We start from the raw sequence: 18039 nt of genomic DNA, 5'->3' as shown, positions 1-18039 counted from the left end.
GTTCACCTCTGCAGGTCACCCTGTGGGGGCTGAGGGCTGAACTCAAAGTGAGACACACATCCAGATGTTTCTCTAACAAGATCCAAGTTTAATGTTTTTTTTAACACAGAGAAAGCATCTGAGAATAAAAAACTTTCAAAATAAAGGTCTGATCAATGTCCACTTCCTGTTGTACGGCACCAACACGTCAGCCAGTGAGCCGACGCGCCGGTTAGTTCACCTGCTGCTGCAGTTCAAACTGATTCTCACATCACAAAGAAAAAAATGACGAAAACTTTACTTTTTTAAACACTGAAAAAAAATCACATTTTATTTTTAAACCGTTGGCCATCATTAGCTGCTTATTCCCCACCTCCGTGACCCTTACGTAAGGCTCCGCCCACCACAGCCATGTCACACAGTGGTCCTTAAACCTTTAATACTTGGAGACCCGGTGAAGACGCATTGAGTCTCAGGTTGTTTTTAAATAGCTGAAATGTTCCTAACCTGCTGACAGAACACCTGACCTTTGACCTCTGAGTGACAGTTAGCTGTGACAGGAAAATAAACCCTTCAGAGTGGAGCTGAGCCTCTGACTCTGGTCTCTGTCCCTCCTGAAGTTCACTGGTTTCTGATCATTCCCACTCTCGGAGCATGAGTGGGCAACACGGACCTGTGACTCCGCCTGCTGCCGAGTCTGACTAATAAAGGAGCGGCCGCCGGTTTGCGGCTGAGCGTGCTGACCTCCAGGGTTGTTCAGAGTGCGGTGGTAAAAACAGACAGACTGCAGATTTCAGATTTTTAATATGAATGCATGAATAAGTTTCCTCTGGCAGCTCCTGATGGAGCCGGCGCTGAAACCAGTGAACTCTGAGGAGGAACAGAGGAGGCAGACTCACACCACGTTTGCTTCCCGTCTTTTATTTGGTCTTCTTGTCGGCGGCGAGCGTGTCGTGCAGTTTGGAAACGCTCTTCTCAAACTGGTCCATCACCAGCGTCCCGTGTTCGTCGAAGAACGCCGACACCGACTTGGTGAAGTCCGCCTCTCTCGACTTCTTGGACTTCCCGTCGGAGAAGGACACCCGGAGCGTGTACTGGTCGTCAAACCTGGAAAACACAGACGCAAACTGATCCACTCTGAGTCCATCGCAGATGAGGAAATGTGCAGACTGCTGGGGGTTGCTGGTTTGATTCCCATACTCACTGACCGTTTGAGGGAGGAGGAGAGCTGCCAGATGTGGTCTGGATCCATCCCAGCTGGATCCTTCTGCATGGCCACCAGGAAGATGTTCTTCTCTTTGTAGGAGGTGTACAGCGTGAGGATGCCCATCATGATGAAGTACGTGAGGAAGAGGAGTTAGGGAAAGCCAACACGCTCATCATCATCATCATCATATTAGACGGAATCATTTCTACAAACGTTTGTTTTTGTGTTTCAGTGACATTCATGAGACTTTCGGTGTTTTTAATATGTAAAAACATTGTTACTGATTCTCTTTCATCTGTCGTTTCTGAATTTTGAATCTTATTTTAACATTTTTCCCCTCACATGTTTCACATATGACACACTGTGAGTTCACCATCTTATTTTTTAAAAGCAGAGGTGAGATGTGTCCGGCTGAAGGATATGAGATGACGCAGCAGGCGAGGACGGGTCTGGACTCGGGGAAGGGGTGCAGATAGTCCCAGACCAGAGCCAGCATGGCAAACAGACAGGACACAGTGCAGATCAGCAGGCGCCCGTCGACCAGCTGGAAGTTCTCCAGGTAACCGTACTTCTCCAGCAGCACCTGCAGAGGGCCCAGAGGTCATATCGATACATGAAGTTTAGCCAAACAAGGTGAACAGCAGCTTTCCTTCACATGCGTTCATGACTCATCGCGATGAGTGAAAAATCCCAGCCGACAGTGAAGCTCTCACACGCATGCTGGCTTTATGCTGCAAACATCATTCAAAGCTTAAACAAGTGACGGAGTTTCGACTGTAGCTGTGTCAAAATTCATAGACTGCGTCCTCCGAAGACCGAGAAGACCAAAGAGCGAGGCTGTGAAATGTGACGGTCGAGCCTTCAGTTTTGTGTCACCGCGGTCTCGGTGGAGTTTAATGAACTCGCCGTCTGCTCCTTGCTGTCTAAAATATAACAGGACACTGGAGTAAACTCTCGACCGTCTCACACTTCTGTTTAATCAGTTTTCTGTTTGACGTTTATTCAGCTGTGTGAAAACTAACTTTAATCTCAGCCAAACAGATTCACTCAGGAACAAATAAAACGCTGAAAGAAGCCAAACAATAACATCTTTAGGTTGTCTAAGTGACTCATATATCACGTTTAACCTGAGTAGCAAAAGTCCGCGGTGATCTGAAAGTGATCCTCCGGGAGTTGTGCCGTTCTCGGCGGCTTCAGTGACCCTCGAGCTCCCGGTCAGCTATCGAGCTGGTGGGTAACAGACGTGTCTGAAAACGTCGAAGCACTTTTACAAATATGTGGTGTCTTTATAAACCGAGCAGATATTTGAAGTTTTCACAGCTGCTTTCTCTGAAAATATGTTAAAAGTTTATTTTGTTACACAGAAAGATTAATAAGAGTAATATTAAAACTTAGTAGCGGCCGCCATTGTTGGAAACTGGAGTTTGGCTGGGCCGCGCTATGAATTCTGGGATATGGTGGGCCACGAAGGACACACTCGACCCATCCTTCAAATTCGGGGAAAAGGAGGACGCATTTGTCGGCTGCATTCGGAGGAGTCTACGAATTTGGACAGCCTTCGGCGCGTCGCTGTGACGTAATCGGTCTACAAATACGTCCTCAGGAGGAAGCAGCCCATGAATTTGGACACGCCCCCTGTGTGAATCTGATGTCATCAGCTAAAATCCGACCAATGAAATTAGCTCCTTGAAGAAACACTGCTCAGGTCGCTTCAAACGTAGGAGTTCCCACCTTCACCTTCACACAGCTGCAGTTCTCCACCCTCCTCTCATCTGAGTGAACCTTTCCTGTTTTACTTTTACTTAAAACATCTTGCTCTAAACCAGAGTCATTCATGTCTCCGAAACATGGACGTAAACTGCTGGAACGTTTCAATAAGAACAAGTAACACATGCGGCTCATGTTTGAAAATTTGCTGTTAAAATGTGGATAAAAATAACCAATTAAACCTTCTTCGCTGCGTCATCCAAGGAGTTCTTCACCGCCGCTCCATCCCATTTATCAATCTTCACCGGCTTCTCGTCGATCCTCCACTGAAACACAAACACAGCAGTTTAATCGACAGTTTCCATCTGAAGATCAGGCTAACATAAGCACGGAGGCGGCGACTGCAACTCTTCTCAGGGAGAGTTCATGTTGAGGGCGGAGACATCATCTTCCTGTCATCGTATGATGGAAGCTAAAGAAATCTGAGCCTTAAAATGAGTTTCTAAAAAATGGGCTTAAAGAATAGTTGCATGTTAAAAATCTGGAGGGGACGAGAACAACAGAGAGGTTTTGGAGGCTCGTCGCAGTCCAAAAACTGAAAGAAGACAAAGACCAGGGCGCCATCAAACACAGACCATCAGACCGGAAACAAGATACATAAGATACATGCTCTTACAGTGAAGGGCGCCTGATCGCAGGTCAGCTGGTGACTTCCTGCTCTACGCCCCCCACTGTGTCTGACACCAGCAGTTTAAAAGCCATGTTTGCTTTAATGCAGGAAGTGCCCCAGAAACGTGCTCCAGGAATTAACCCCCCCCCCAAAAGAACAAGAGTTATTGTGCCCACGTGCAGCGCCACCTGCTGCAGATGTTTTACCTGTTTCATGTGTGGAAACGTAAAGCTTCATTCTGAAGCACGCCTCCTGCACTCCTACATCACCTGTTTAACAGACGGGTGAGTTTAGTTAAACTGTCTGTTTCCGGTTTGGTGCAGCTGTTTAACAGCTGGAAGCAGGAAATAGAACAAACCGCTGAACTTTGACCTCTAATAACGGTTTATTTCCCACGCCGAGGTTAAACTCGGCTCTCAGCTTCATGCTCAACTTTGTTTTTATTTTGTTTTCATTCTGAATGTATCCACTTTAGCTCGTTAGCATTAGCTTAGCCCCTTAGCGGCGGCTCACACAGACACACACCGAGCCGCACAGCAGCTGCAGCGGGGACATAGACCTCCCAGCTCCGGGACACAGACCCTCCCCGCAGGCGTTCATCCTGCTCAGGAGAATCCGTTCACGCTTTTACTCACTTTCTCCAGCAGCCCGCTCTTTCTGTTCCCCGCAGCTGCAGCCGCCATCTTCTCTTCCGCTACAAACACGGCTCTGTGACCTGGATGCAGCCGATTGGCTGTCCACCGAAATCATAGCGCTCGACGCGCATGTCGTCACCACGTCTGCAAGCGTGGCCGAGGCAGCTGCGGCGTGCGCGCTCATGTGGAAAATACAAACGACTCAAAAATGAAATGAATAAAAACGTACGAGGTTCAGTTTTTAGCGAACAGCCAGGAGGCCTTTATTTAGAAAATCTGACACCTTAAAGCGCGTATGCTACCGCTGTATATAGTGTATCATCTTACTGAGTTTATATTTGTGTTTTATTTGTATCTTTATCCTTCTGGTATCTGTACCTGAGCTGAGGCAACGCAAAACAAAAACCCGCCGTGGAATCAATGAAGTCTTATCGTATCTCTTATAACTTACTGAAGGCCTCCATTTTGAAAATCTCAAAGTCATTTTTTGTCAAAAACCACATGTGCAGAACATACTCGGGAATTTTAAATTGCAGTGCTCCCACAGCCCTCAGTGTTACACTAAAACAGATTACAGTGTTATACACACACAACAGAGTCCAACACAATCCAAGAGTTTGTGTGCTGTGTGTGGGGGGTCAGAGGTGGATGCAGGTCTGGAGTTGGTGTGTGAGAGAGTTCAGCATCCTGACAGCCTGATGGATGAAGCTGTCTCTCAGTCTGCTGGTTCTGGGCCCGAGGCTCTTCAGTCTGATGGCAGCAAACTGAAGAAGCTGTTGGACGGATGGGTGGAGTCTCTGTGATGCAGAGAGCTTTCTGGATGAGGCGGATGCAGCAGATGTCCTGGAGGGAGGGAAGAGAAGTACCCACGATCCTCTCCGCTGCTCTCACTACCCATTGTAGCTGTTTCCAGCAGGAACCAGTGCAGGATACCACACAGTGATGCAGCTGCTGAGGATGCTCTCCACAGTGCCTCTGTAGAAGGTGCTCATAATGGGGTTGAGGCTCTCATTGCCCTCAGTTTGTGGAGGAAGTAGAGTCACTGTTGGGCTTTGCTGACCAGTGATGCTGTGTTTTGTCACCAGGAGAGATCTTCTGAGATGTGCACACCCAGGAACTTGGTGCTGCTTACCCTCTCCACAGCAGCACCATTAATGGTTAGTGGGGTGTGCAGGGTGTGAGTTCTCCTGAAGTCTATGCTGATCTCCTTAGTCTTCTCCACATTCAGGGACCGGTTGTTGTTGCTGCACCACTCAGCCAGATGGTTAACTTCACTCCTGTCGTGGAGTGAAGTTAAGAGAAGCAGTCAAAGGAAAAATAATAGCACTGTTTTAACGGCACTGTCTTCCAACTGCGTCCAAATGCAGCAATTCATTTACTCAAACTCATAACAGAAAGAAAGAACGGCAGCAGCCGATGTTCAGAAAAAACAAGCTTTTATTTAGATAAAAACCACAATGGAAAGAAACAAAGAGAAACTGGCTTCTTTTTTCCACTGTAACGGTTTTTATCTATATTACACACTCAACAAAATTCAGCACAAAGTAAGTTAAAAATCAAAATGTCTCTTCCAGCGAAGATTAAAAAAAACCCTCAGATGTAAAATTAAGTCTTTTGTGTGATTTGGCGCATCTCAAATAAATAAATGAATAATAAAGTAGCTACATTAATACTTGGGCCGCCACAAACGATTATAGTCGACTAGTCACCGATTAATTTTGTGATTAGTCGACTAATCAGATCATCATCCATTGGACGTACAGGTACAGCTTATTGCACCAGCAGCATCTGCTCTTATATAACTATCATTAGCTTACAGCTTTAAGTGTTTAAGGTGCTAACTAACAATAAAGACAAGATGATAGTTTATTAAATTTTAATGAAGTTTGCAGATTGTTTCAGTTTAATAAACTCCTTGCTATCTAAAATATAACAGGACACCGGAGTAAATTCTCGAGCATCTCACACTTCTGATAATCAGCTGTCTGCTTGACGTTTATTCAGCTGTGTAAAAACTATAACTTTAATCTCAGCCAAACAGATTTACTCAGGAACAAATAAAATACTGACAAAAGCCAAACAATAACATTTTTAAATTATCTAAGTGACTCATATATCATGTTTAACCTGAGTAGCGAAAGACGGCGGTGGGTTTGAAAACGATTTGCCGGGAGTCCGGTGTTCTCACGGCGCTAGTGAGCCTTGCCCCCGGCTCGCTATCGAGCTAGTGGGTAACAGACGTCTCCGAAAACGTCGGAGCGCTTTTGAAAATATGCGGTGTCTTGATAAACTGAGCAGATATTTGAGGTTTGCACAGCTACATTCTCGCCTGAAAATATGTTAAACGTTTATTTTGTGACCCAGAAAGAATAATAAGAGTAATATTAAAGCTAACTAGCTGCCGCCATTGTTGGAAACTGAGCAGGGCTGCGCTATGAATTCTGGGACACAGCTGCTTCTTCTTCGGGGTTTAACGGCAGCTGGCATCCTTGTACATGCAGTGCTGCCATCTTCTGTTTCAGTCCGTTATTACACTCTTAAATCCTGCTACTTATTCCTGCGTCTTTTGTGATCTTACAAAGCTTCAAACGACGCGTCGACTATTAAATCAGTCGTCGACGATTTTGATAGCCGACGTAATCGTGACTAGTCGACCAATCGTGGCAGCCCTAATTAATACCAAAACAAACGAGAAGTGGAGGTAAAACATTCCCTCTAAACAAAACGTATAAATTCTAAAGGCGCAAATCAGTGCGTGCATGATTACATTGCTCCGCCCATCAAAAAGTCTGCGCCTGCATATCACCTATTGTCGGCTGGAAAACTTTTACACATGCATGAGCACGTTTGCTGGTCGAGTTGAACTGTGCTGTCGGGACTGTCATTGTTAAGATCTGAAACATTTCTGAGCACCGTGGTGGATGTTTTTTAAATTAACTTGGGGCTTTTATTTTTGAAAATGCTCATTAACACATGTTGGCAACATCCAAAAAGTAACTGGAGGGCTTTATTTTGAAAACAAAAGAAGAACTTTTGCAAACCACATCTCACTCTGATACTTCCTGTCCCACAGCGCTGTGGAGCTCAGCCAGAATGAAACACTGTTTTCAATGATGTTCTATTGTTACAGGCTTTGCTGGTTTCTATTTCACGAAACTCTCTGTGAATATCAGACTTCACAGCAGCTGCTTTACAGCATCCTTCATTTTGATTTGGGGAATGAAACATGGATTAACAGAGTTTGTAGCATCACCTTCAACCTGCTGAGTTTTTGATGGCGATATTGTTTGCAGTTGATGGAGGACGTCCTGCTGCACTTCCTGCTTCTTCTTACCAATCATCGGCAATCTGCGGGACGCTCAGGTGAGCGTCTCAGGTGAGCCCTGGGCTTCAGATCACTGAGTGAAGAGAAGACAGGACACAAGCCAGCGTTTCAACTCTTTTACTTTTTCTTCCAGCAGCCGCTCATACAAAACTAGTCAGTTACAAAGGATCAATGTCATCTGCTCATTTGGCACTCAGCGTGACCCCTGACCCCGTCCACCCACCCCCACCTGAACTCTCTGCACCCACCAAAGAATACAAAACAGAAACGTGCACATCTTTAATGGTTTAAAAAAAAAAAAAAAGCCCTTCAGCTCCATCAAGACTTCAAATTAAACTTTAACAGCTGATGATGATGATGATGATGATGATGAAGGCCAGGAATCACTGAGGACGCAGAAATGTAAAAAAAAAAGAAAAGAAAAAAAAGAGGAAACCGCAGGAATGTTATTATTATCTAAACCAGGGGTGTCAAACTCAAATACACAGTGGGCCAAAATTCAAAACTGGAACAAAGTCGCGGGCTAACGTTAATATTTATTGAAACATATTTATTCCTCCAGATATGAGAATGAATCTTTTCTTATGGACACGTTTTGCTGAAAAACTGAATATGGAACAAGCAAAGCTTAATACTAAACAATATATATATTAGCTGTATAATACCAGTAGGCCAGCTCTAATAGTAATTTGGTATGGCTTCGCGGGCCAAATGTAATTAGGCTGTGGGCCAAATTTGGCCCACGGGCCAGAGTTTGACACCTATGATCTAAACCAATCACCTAAACCTCCAAAGCCTGCAGTTCCTCCATCGTCCAGCAGACGCCCGTGATAAAATGAACACGTCTGCAGCCTGATACACACTGTTGGTCTCTGTGGATCATTTCCCTTCATGACACCTGCATTTTACGCTCACATGGTTTGAATTCGATTCACTTTTATTTATTTAGCACCAAATCACAACAACAGCCGTCTCAAGTCACTTTATATTGTAAGCTAAAGGTAGTAATACAGTTATTAGGGGCGTGGCCTCTTACCTCCGGTAACTCCAGTCATTGAACTGGACCTGGGTTTGTGCTGCTGGCAGACATGACAGGGAGAGAGCACTGCAATCTGTCAATCACAGGTAGCCCCGCCCTAACCTGCTTCCTGTGACTCTGACGGGACCATCATCTCCAAAAAGATGATCAGCCAATCAGGAAAGTGTTAGTGAGCACAGAGACCAGGTGAGTGTCTCAGATTTTTGAGTTGCCACCCCCTGCTGGACATCAGAGAGAATGCAGGTTTAAGGAGCTACGCCTTTATTTTACATCCAGCCTGTGAGCTGCAGTCTGGTTCTAACGCCACCCAACCTCATTGTTTCTTTGCAGGTGTTCAGGTAGAGGAACTGCAGAGTAACTACACCAACACGTTGGATGTTTGTGGGCGTGTCCTCAGTTTGTCCCCGCCCTCACATCTTCTTCAGCGTCTATCATACATACGACCCCCAGAGTGAATCATGACATTACTGAGGCTCAGTGCGAGTACAGCTTTTCTAACAGCGACCCACCAGCGCTCGGTGTCGTTCAGACTGCCTCTGATCTGAGCACAGTGTGAACACAGCGTGGCGCTGCACTCAGGCTAACCACTGACAGAGCTTAGCATGGAGAAAAAACACGTGTGTTGAGGAACCAGACATCTGGACGGCCTGCAGGAGCTACAGCATCACCGATCCAACACAGACGACCTGCAAACAGAAGCCGTGCAGCTCCTTTGGAACGCTGAAGCAGAGTGTGAAGGTGAGCTCAGACCAAGCACGTGCACGCCCACCTTCAGTCTCAGCTTCAGGCTGAGGCTCCTGCAGGGGCGTGGCAGCGAGCTGCAGTTTCTGACAGCTTAAACATGGTTTCAGCCTGAAGGCTTCGTGTGGACCTCTGCTGCACTGACGGAGCGATCAAAACATTAAAAAGATCCAGATTTGGAAACCACCTCACGCATTTCCTGTAACTCTGACAGTATTCGCTGCATGAAGGCAGTTTCTGCATTAAATATGTTTACGTTGCAGACAGAAAACAGCTGACTGTGAGGGGTGAAGGGTCAGGGTGGATTTTGTCCCCGAAAGCTTGAACTCGCTCACTGATTGGTTCAGCTTGGCCCAATAGTGGAAGTTTCTCTACATAGAGATGGGGCTCTAACCTCGCTGCTAAATGGCTGTCGGCTCTACAGCCACCTGCCTCACCTGCTTCCTGTGGACCACAGGTGACGTTCTAACTCTGACTCCAGCGTGATTTTTATAAATCAATAATTTTTAGAAGTACCACAGTCAGAGCTCTGTGACCACAGTAAATTCACATTTGGTCTGAATGCACCAGCATCTGACATCACAGGCCATAAAGCTCGTCCAATCACACGGCTCCTCGCTCCTTGAGAGTGACCAGGTGAGTCTCCTGATCCGAATTCAGGTAGAAATCCTTCCTGACCAATCGGGTTCTAAAGACTGCAGTCCCCACGAGCCTCGGCAGCTCCGACTGGAAGACTGGAAGACCAGGATGACACCAGCAGCTATACTAGAGGAAGTTTATGTCCCATGATCCTCAGCTGCTGGGAGAAGTCTGACTCAACACCTTATATTTGAGCGGGTTCTGGTTTCTCCTGCATTCCCAACACATGCAGGTCGGCTGGACTTTAACCTGTGGAAAGTTCTCACGAGGATAAACCAGGGGTAACTTCCACCTGCCCGGGGCAAAGACGTGCTGCTGACCCCCTCTGGCCGACAGAAACCTGCGTCACAGCGACCGTCAGTGCTCCTCAGTATCACCTCAGAGGGTAATACCAGGTACATGTCACGCTTTCAGGGGTGGAGGGTTACCTGCACACCCAGAGGGACCGTCAGGTAGGAAGTGATGTGTTCAGATATGTGTTCACTTCAGATATGAATGAAGAGACGCGTGTCACGCTCTGAGCTACCGAAATACATACGAATCATGATTTTGGACTTTTGGAAAGTTCTGACAGTCTGGAGTTTTGGAGCCAATAAAAAATCACTTTTAACTATTTTATTCAAACTGGGCTTCATAAACGGTCACAAATACAAAGACAGATTTCTGTCAAACAGCAGCTCAGGCCGACACTCACGCTAGCAGCAAAGGAAAAGTCCCTCATCTCATTTCTTTCCATAAAGCTCCTTTTAGATTTTCCTCGGCCTCTGGGAGATCACTGTGAGGCCGGTGAGATTTAAATGAACTATATTAATAAACATCATCATCATCATCATCGCGTGGAGCGCACCGCACTGAACCGACAGAGTCGTGTTCGGCCCGGCAGCGTGCAGCCTGCCTTCATCTGAACCTTTGCAACAGTTCATTTCAGATGATGCGCAGGCCGCTGTGTTTGGAACGCAGCGCACAAATACGGATTAAACACCGCCGTCGCCTTCAGCGGTGTCGGGATGCGAGGCGATGTTCAGCTCAGACATTGTGACCTTCAGGGCCTCACATCCACCCTGGATCTATAACTGGAAGCTCAACATAAACATCCTTTGCCCCGGGCCACGTGACTATGGTTGAACCTGTGAAAGCTTTCTTTGTTCCAGCTACAGAGAAACGACTCGGCCATGCGATCTGTAAAAAAGCTCAGATTAAGCCTCTGAGTTCAAACACTTCCAGGACGTTTCCTGTGGTGATGACTGTCGCGCCATCCTGCAGCTGAAGGTTCAGTTTTTGGTGATCTGCTGGTGTTTGGAAGAAACGTCTCCAGGTTACAAACCCGTTTGTCAGACGAGTGAAAACATTCATACGTTCATTAAACCTTCGCCTTTCGTGTCTTTGCATATATGAGATCCTTCCCGTCTGTCTAGTGCTTCTTGTTGATTCGTCTGGACCTCCTCAGGCCACGCCTCCTGCGGCTCTGAGTGGACATCCAGGACCGCAGGAAATACTTGTCGGGGCTCCTTCTACGGTTCTGGTTCTCGCGGTCGAACTGTCTCTGCAGCTTCAGGGCGAGCGCTCGATCCTGCCGCTCCTGCTGAATCTGGCAGATGTACCGTTCGTCCAGCGCTTCCTGGTTGACGGGCCGGCCCCTCTTCAGATCCAAGTCGCGGCTCGAGTCCAGGTGTTTGGTCTTCTGCTTCCTCTTCTTGCCCCTCCGTGAGGTAGTCTGGTTGTGGATGCTACTGTCGGACTCCTTCCTGGGACTCTGAGAGTCCTTTGGCACTAACTTACAGGACTGCACCCCAGAGTTCTTGGTGTAGGGCGAGAACGACTGTTTCCGACTGAACAGCGCCCCCGTGCTGCAGGACTCAGGAGTGCCGGCCGGCGGCTCAAAGCCTCCCTTGAAGGTCGACTCGCTGCTGTAGCGGATCGCAGGGACGCGGATCTTCACCGACTGCTTCTGGAAGCTGTCCGTGTCGCCGGCTGGAGAGTCGAACAGCAGCCTCCTCTTGTTTGCTGACGTCACTGCGTCTCCTGCCGGGGACTGGCGCGTCTTTGCACCCTCGCCACCCATGCCGAGCTTGTTGTGGTTTACCTCGGAGACGGGGCTCGTCAGCGTGGCCTTGGAGTTCACCTTGAGGCTCTGGCGGTCCAGCTCGATCTGCCTCCACTTCTGCAGGACGGCAGGGCTGGCCTCGTAGCTGGTGGCCTTCTGCAGACCGCGGGTCAGGTTCCGGGGCGTGGACTTCACGATGGTGGGCTCCATCAGGCGGCCGTCCGGGAGGCGCTTGGGTGGCGTGCATGGCGAGCAGACGATGGGCTTGAAGTGGTTGAGCTCCTCGGAGATGCTGTCGTTGCTCTCGGGGCTGATGGAGCGCTCCGGGCGGGGAGGAGGCATGCACAGGAGAGCCGAGGAAGATGATGTCAGCACAGCTCGCCAGGTGAGCCTCCGATCGGGAGCGGTGATGGGGGCGGAGATAGAGCGGCTGTTCTCAGAGGAGAGGAGGATTCCTGCCGCATAGCTGTGGCTGATGCCAACCTGGCGGAGGACACAAGAACACAAGTCAGCAACCACACAGGTGTTTAACACAGGTGAAATATAAGAATAAACGCCATCACCAGGCCCTGTTTTATACACTTGTATGGATTTTTTCTGTAAAACCCGACACTTCCTTCTGATGGATGCTGTGCTGTTTCCATGCAGAGACTGGACTCTACACAGCTGGACCTGTGAGCATGTTTGAGTAGAAGGAGACTCCTTTAAGAGTTGTGATGTTTCACCAGGTATTTGAGCTGTAGTGGGGTGGTATCCACACGATGTGTCAGGCAGATGAGGAGGCAGAGGTTTGTCACTCTAATGCCTGCCTGATGGTGCAAGCTCACAGTGAAAGTTCAGGATGTGGACCCCAAAGCACTCTATAGACCAGGGGTGTCCAACTCCAGGCCTCGAGGGCCGGTGTCCTGCAGGGTTTAGATCTCACCCTGGGTCAGCACACCTGAATCACATGATTAGTTCATTACCAGGCCTCTGGAGAACCTCAACACATGTTGAGGAGGTCATTCAGCCATTTGAATCAGCTGTGATGAACCAAGGACACATCTAAAACCTGCAGGACACCGGCCCTCGAGGCCTGGAGTTTGACACCCCTGCTATAGAGCCTTCTCCATTAATACCTGTTTGAATCGACTGGTTTTCCATTACAGCCCAGTGTATTGTCATCAGGGCAATGTGTCTGCGCGTCTCACAACGTAATAGACCCTGTGCACGAGAAAATGCTAACTTCCTGTTTTAAGACCGGATGTGGGGTTTAGAGCTGCCACAAACGATTATTCTGATAGTCGACTAGTCACCGATTATTTTTGTGATTAGTCGACTAATCAGATCATCATCTATTGGACGTACAGGTACAGCTTATTGCACCAGCAGCATCTGCTCTTATATAACTATCATTAGCTTACAGCTTTAAGTGTTTAAGGTCTGTGCTAACTAACAATAAAGACAAGATGATGGTTTATTAAGTTTTAATGAAGTTTGCAGATTGTTTCGGTGAAGTTTAATAAACTCCTTGCTATCTAAAATATAACAGGACACCGGAGTAAATTCTCCAGCATCTCACACTTCTGATAATCAGCTGTCTGCTTGACGTTTATTCAGCTGTGTAAAAACTATAACTTTAATCTCAGCCAAACAGATTTACTCAGGAACAAATAAAATACTAAAAAAAAAGCCAAACAATAACATTTTTAAGTTATCTAAGTGACCTATATATCATGTTTAACCTGAGTAGCGAAAGACGGCGGTGGGTTTGAAAACGATTTGCGGGGAGTCCGGTGTTCTCACGGCTCTAGTGAGCCTAGCCCCCGGCTCGCTATCGAGCTAGTGGGTAACAGACGTCTCCGAAAACGTCGGAGCGCTTTTGAAAATATGCGGTGTCTTGATAAACTGAGCAGATATTTGAGGTTTACACAGCTACATTCTCGCCTGAAAATATGTTAAACGTTTATTTTGTGACCCAGAAAGAATAATAAGCGTAATATTAAAACTAACTAGCTGCCGCCATCGTTGGAAACTGAGCTGGGCTGCGCTATGAATTCTGGGACACAGCTGCTTCTTCTTCGGGGTTTAACGGCAGCTGGCATCCTTGTACATGCAGTGCTGCCATCTTCTGTTTCAGTGCGTTATTACACTCTTAAATCCTGCTACTTATTCCTGCGTCTTTTGTGATCTTACAAAGCTTCAAACGACGCGTCGACTATTAAATCAGTCGTCGACAATTTTGATAGCCGACGTAATCGTGGCTAGTCGACTAATCGTGGCAGCCCTAGTGGGGTTGTACGTTTCCGGTAGCTTTATTTTGCGGTCAATCGCTACTGCGAAGGTGGACTCAAAAATCATGTCCAAAACACGAAAACGGAAAGATCGCGTTAAGTTACAAAGAGCAGAGGTGGGAACACTCACCACTGCTGTGTCATAAAAAAAAAATCAGATGATCAGTTTTGACGTTTGAAGCGTGCAGATCGATTGGTTGTTTACGTCACTCAACACAAGCAGAACTGCATCACTGCAGCAGAAGCACATCTCTGTATAGAGACAGTTCTTATGATTTAAACAGGCAAATGTTCAGCACTCAAACTGCAGGTGAACAACAGTCAAAGCCAGATGTTTCCCCGTTATGTCCATACCAGTACAACCTACACAGCATGTCAACAAACTATGAAAAAAAGCCACAAAAAAAATAAATGAATGATTGCTGGTAACGGTTTCTATACGTTAGTATTCACGAAGGGTATGCTGTGACTTGCCTTCAAAATTACAGCGGTCCCTCGCTATAACTCCCTAACTCGCTATAACGTGGTTCACCTTTCGCAGATTTTTTGTGTGCAATTTTGCATGCTTTTTTTTTTTTTTACAGCACATTGCGTTCGGCTGCAGACCATTGTTGATCTCCTCCATGCCGTCTCTCCTGTACAGTACAGAAGAGGCGTGGGGGAAAATATCAACACGTTGACGAACATCATCTACAGATATATTCAGTAAATTCCCACGACATCTTGAGAAATGTAAATCGCCGCTTGATTCATCCATTTGGTTGACTTGTTTTGGAAAACCCGACCGTAAACAAGACGTGAATATCACACCGGAAACGAGGCGCCCTACAGGAGTTTCCCCACCGGAAGTAGCACACGGTGCACAGAGTCTATTGATATGTGACACGAACACTAAGACAAAGGTGCACGTCGAAGCAAATATATGCCTGCAGCTCACTCTGTGGCTTTTCGTCACACTCGGGGAACGCAGCGTTGTTTTTGTAGCCATCTCCTTTGATGTAGCGTTTCAAAAATGGTGGTTTTGATTTTACTGAACGAGAAGCTCTCACGACTCATCCACTGACGCTACTGACCAGCCAATCATGTAGTCTGATGAAGTCACATTTTATTACCTGCTCGGACCGCTTGGAACCCGACCAGGTACTATGACCTAAAGGTAACCCTGAAAACTGGGGCTAATCGTGCCGAGCAGGTTCTAATGGCAGAGGGGCTTAACGATCCTTCTCCCCGCAGACTGAACCTGGATGGCTCCTGAAGCATACAGTAATCTGATTACACTCTCTAACACAGCCTGATAAAACACTATTTCTTCTGAAGTTCCCACAGACATGACATGACTGTCTCACGTACCCGGTCCATCACGGCTGCCGGCTGGGTGACAAGTTTCATCTTTCCTCCTCCATCCTCCACAGGATCAGTGCAGCTCCTGCTCCTCTGACAACTCCTAAAGAATAAACACAGAGGTCAGAGGTCACACCCCAGTAGTCTGTGGTACGTTCACTGTCTGTAAAAGGAATAGGACAGGGTGGTTGTGCTCACCCAGCGGATGAGTTTTTGGTTTTCCTGATGAAGGCTGAGATGTTTCGGATCCTCCTGCTGATCGGCTCCTCGTTCTCGGAGTCAGACAGGACGCCCTGAGGAGGGACAACAGCTAGTTAAGACAGCTGCTGCAGGATGAAAACATTCAGCCTGTCATCACTCACCGGATCTTCATCACGACGGACTGACTCGTCTTTACAGTTCAGAGAGCTCCTCCTCTTCACCTCCTCTCTGTCGTCACACAGCAGCAGCTGAAACACGGAGGGGTTAAAGTTTATTTCGAGGGCTAAAACACGTCTCCGCGAGACGACGCAGCATCTGCGAGGGTATATCGAGACTCACAGTGGAAACTTTGAGAGAGAGGTGACTGCTTAGAGAGAAAACTTAATGAGCTCAAATTAAAGCCAAAGTTCTCCCAGTTTGATATCGGCAGCCTGCAGAGCTCTGCTTTTCTTCCTCAGCAATAAAACACTCAGCAGGCTCGGTCGGCTGTGACGAGCTTAACCACTCACAGGTGATCACAGGTTTACCTGCAGCTCTCTGACTCACCTTGTGTTTCCCGCTCGGGCCTGAAGGAGCGTCGGCAGACTTCGGGATGAGCACCGGAGAGACGAAGAACTCTAAAGGAACACAGCCAAAGAGAAAACAGTCAAAGAAGCCACGCCCCTAATAATTTAAAGGCTTAATACAATTTAAACAGGTGACTTTGACTACTAAAATTCTACTGTTCACTTCCTGTCTTAAAACTTTGTAATAACGAGCTCAGTGCACGTGCAGTAAACCTGTGAGCTCACAGCTCGGGCACAGTTTGCGCTACTCTTGGCTATCTGTGATGTCAGCGAGACACGACAGAAGCCCAGCATCAGACAAACAGGGATTATTGTGAACTGTGAATCACACAAAGCTGCTCAGATACAGCCTGAAAGGAAAAATGCTAAAGGTGTCAGTATTGGGTCAATGAATAAAACATAAAACATGATCACCATCAGCACCTTCTGACTTCATCCAACACACATGAACCCACTGAGTCTCACCCGAGCTTTCTTATGTAAGAACTGCTGTTCACAGTGGTCAGTGCAAGTCAAAGAGTACTTACAGTATTTATGGTTCTCCTGCTGTGTCCTGCTCTAAGTACTAGTAATAACCCCCTTGGGCTTTTCCAGCCAGTCACTGCTAACAGAGTCCACGCAGTAATACCTCCAGTACTACTAGTACTGCAGTAACTCAACTCCTCCTCCAGCTGTACATGTCTGGACACATTCCCCATCTGCAGACCTGAGCAGTGCCACATGACATGTGACCCTGCTGCCTATACCTGTGATCAGGTGAGGTCACTGTGAGCAGTCACGTGTCCTCTGAGGGCTGTTTCCATGGTTTTCTCATTGATTTGTGTCCACACGTTGACCTGTGATTGAGCCTGTAGCTCCATACAAAACTCCATAAAGAAAAGCGGGGATTTTTACGCCTGCAGCTACCACACTTCATAGATGTTTTTCACATAAAACTAACCTTTAACATTCTTAAAACCGCGCGCTGCTCACGTTAAACTTTATTAAAGTTGATTTAATTTAAATTCCCGCTGTTTTCTGCCGTTAAACAAACACCCTGCAGCGGTGTGATACAGCGATATCTGCACGGGCGATTCCCCGAGAAGCTCACCGACCTCTCCGGCTGTCGCAGTCCCTCCCGCCCGGCCTACTGCTGCTACTCTCGTGGTCGCTCCTCCCGCGGAGCCGCTCCTCGCTGCCGGAGTGTCTGCGGGCTAGGCAGAGCGGACAGGCCAGGTGTCTGCCGGCCGGGCTGCCTCCGGTCTCCGCGCACACCATGCACTTCTTGGATTCGTACTCGGGTGGGCTGGACCCGGACCGGCACCGAGCTGCGAGCCCGGCCCGGGACGTGCCGGCGGCCGTGGCGCTGGCCGGTCTCCCAGGCCGTTCGGCAGACCCTGCGGTCGCCATCTTCCCTGGTGAGTCTTCTCTCTCCGGTCCGCTCTCAAAACAAACCCCGCCCTGCCGCCGCCGAAACAGCGCGAGCGCAGAGGAGTGGACGCGCGTGCAGCCCGCCAACCGGAGCCGCTGAATCACAGCGGCGCGAGCCTCCTCTGACGTCAGGTGTCGACTTCAAAATAAAACTAAGTCGTTGCATTTTATTGTGCATTTCCAAATTTAGAAAATAAAAAATAACTTGATGGTAGTCTGTAAAAAAACAAACAAACATGTAAAATATGTAGCAAAATGTGCT

The 18039-nt window shown here is 47.6% G+C and overlaps 2 protein-coding genes across 6 annotated transcripts; both read right to left on the bottom strand.

Annotated features, from left to right (window-relative positions):
- Positions 1-67: 67 nt before the first annotated feature.
- On the bottom strand, positions 68-15111 carry spcs2 (signal peptidase complex subunit 2). Of its 5 annotated transcripts, none has more exons than XM_040043333.1 (7): positions 15103-15111; positions 7240-7244; positions 4199-4257; positions 3136-3219; positions 1609-1769; positions 1188-1322; positions 68-1086 (listed from the first exon to the last, which is right to left on the bottom strand). In XM_040043333.1, exons 3-7 carry the CDS (start codon positions 4244-4246, stop codon positions 900-902), a joined length of 615 nt encoding a protein of 204 aa, XP_039899267.1. In that variant the 5' UTR covers positions 4247-4257; positions 7240-7244; positions 15103-15111; the 3' UTR covers positions 68-899. The 5 variants fall into 5 exon arrangements, with proteins under 5 accessions (XP_039899267.1, XP_039899269.1, XP_039899266.1 ...); XM_040043335.1 differs by having other exon boundaries at positions 4199-4251; XM_040043332.1 differs by lacking the exon at positions 7240-7244 and having other exon boundaries at positions 4199-4271.
- Positions 10543-17855, bottom strand: rnf169 (ring finger protein 169). Its single transcript, XM_040043338.1, has 6 exons — positions 17462-17855; positions 16348-16418; positions 15963-16049; positions 15799-15893; positions 15610-15703; positions 10543-12469 (listed from the first exon to the last, which is right to left on the bottom strand). Exons 1-6 carry the CDS (start codon positions 17754-17756, stop codon positions 11354-11356), a joined length of 1758 nt encoding a protein of 585 aa, XP_039899272.1. The 5' UTR covers positions 17757-17855; the 3' UTR covers positions 10543-11353.
- Between the last annotated feature and the right edge of the window lie 184 nt (positions 17856-18039).

Source organism: Simochromis diagramma, unplaced genomic scaffold, assembly GCF_900408965.1.
Source record: "Simochromis diagramma unplaced genomic scaffold, fSimDia1.1 OVJJ01000377.1, whole genome shotgun sequence".
Lineage (NCBI taxonomy): Eukaryota > Metazoa > Chordata > Actinopteri > Cichliformes > Cichlidae > Simochromis > Simochromis diagramma.
Note: the sequence above shows the minus strand (reverse complement) of the source record. Positions and strands in the feature narration are given on the sequence as shown.

Coding starts and splice junctions, on each gene's coding strand:
- spcs2 (XM_040043333.1), bottom strand. CDS start 4,246: ATGGCGGCTGCAGCTGCGGGGAACAGAAAGAGCGGGCTGCTGGAGAAA. Junction 3,220..4,198: donor AGAGCGGGCTGCTGGAGAAA/GTGAGTAAAAGC, acceptor TTTGTGTTTCAG/TGGAGGATCGACGAGAAGCC. Junction 1,770..3,135: donor TGGATGACGCAGCGAAGAAG/GTTTAATTGGTT, acceptor GGCCCTCTGCAG/GTGCTGCTGGAGAAGTACGG.
- rnf169 (XM_040043338.1), bottom strand. CDS start 17,756: ATGGCGACCGCAGGGTCTGCCGAACGGCCTGGGAGACCGGCCAGCGCC. Junction 15,894..15,962: donor TCCGTCGTGATGAAGATCCG/GTGAGTGATGAC, acceptor GTCCCTCCTCAG/GGCGTCCTGTCTGACTCCGA. Junction 15,704..15,798: donor ACCAAAAACTCATCCGCTGG/GTGAGCACAACC, acceptor TTTATTCTTTAG/GAGTTGTCAGAGGAGCAGGA.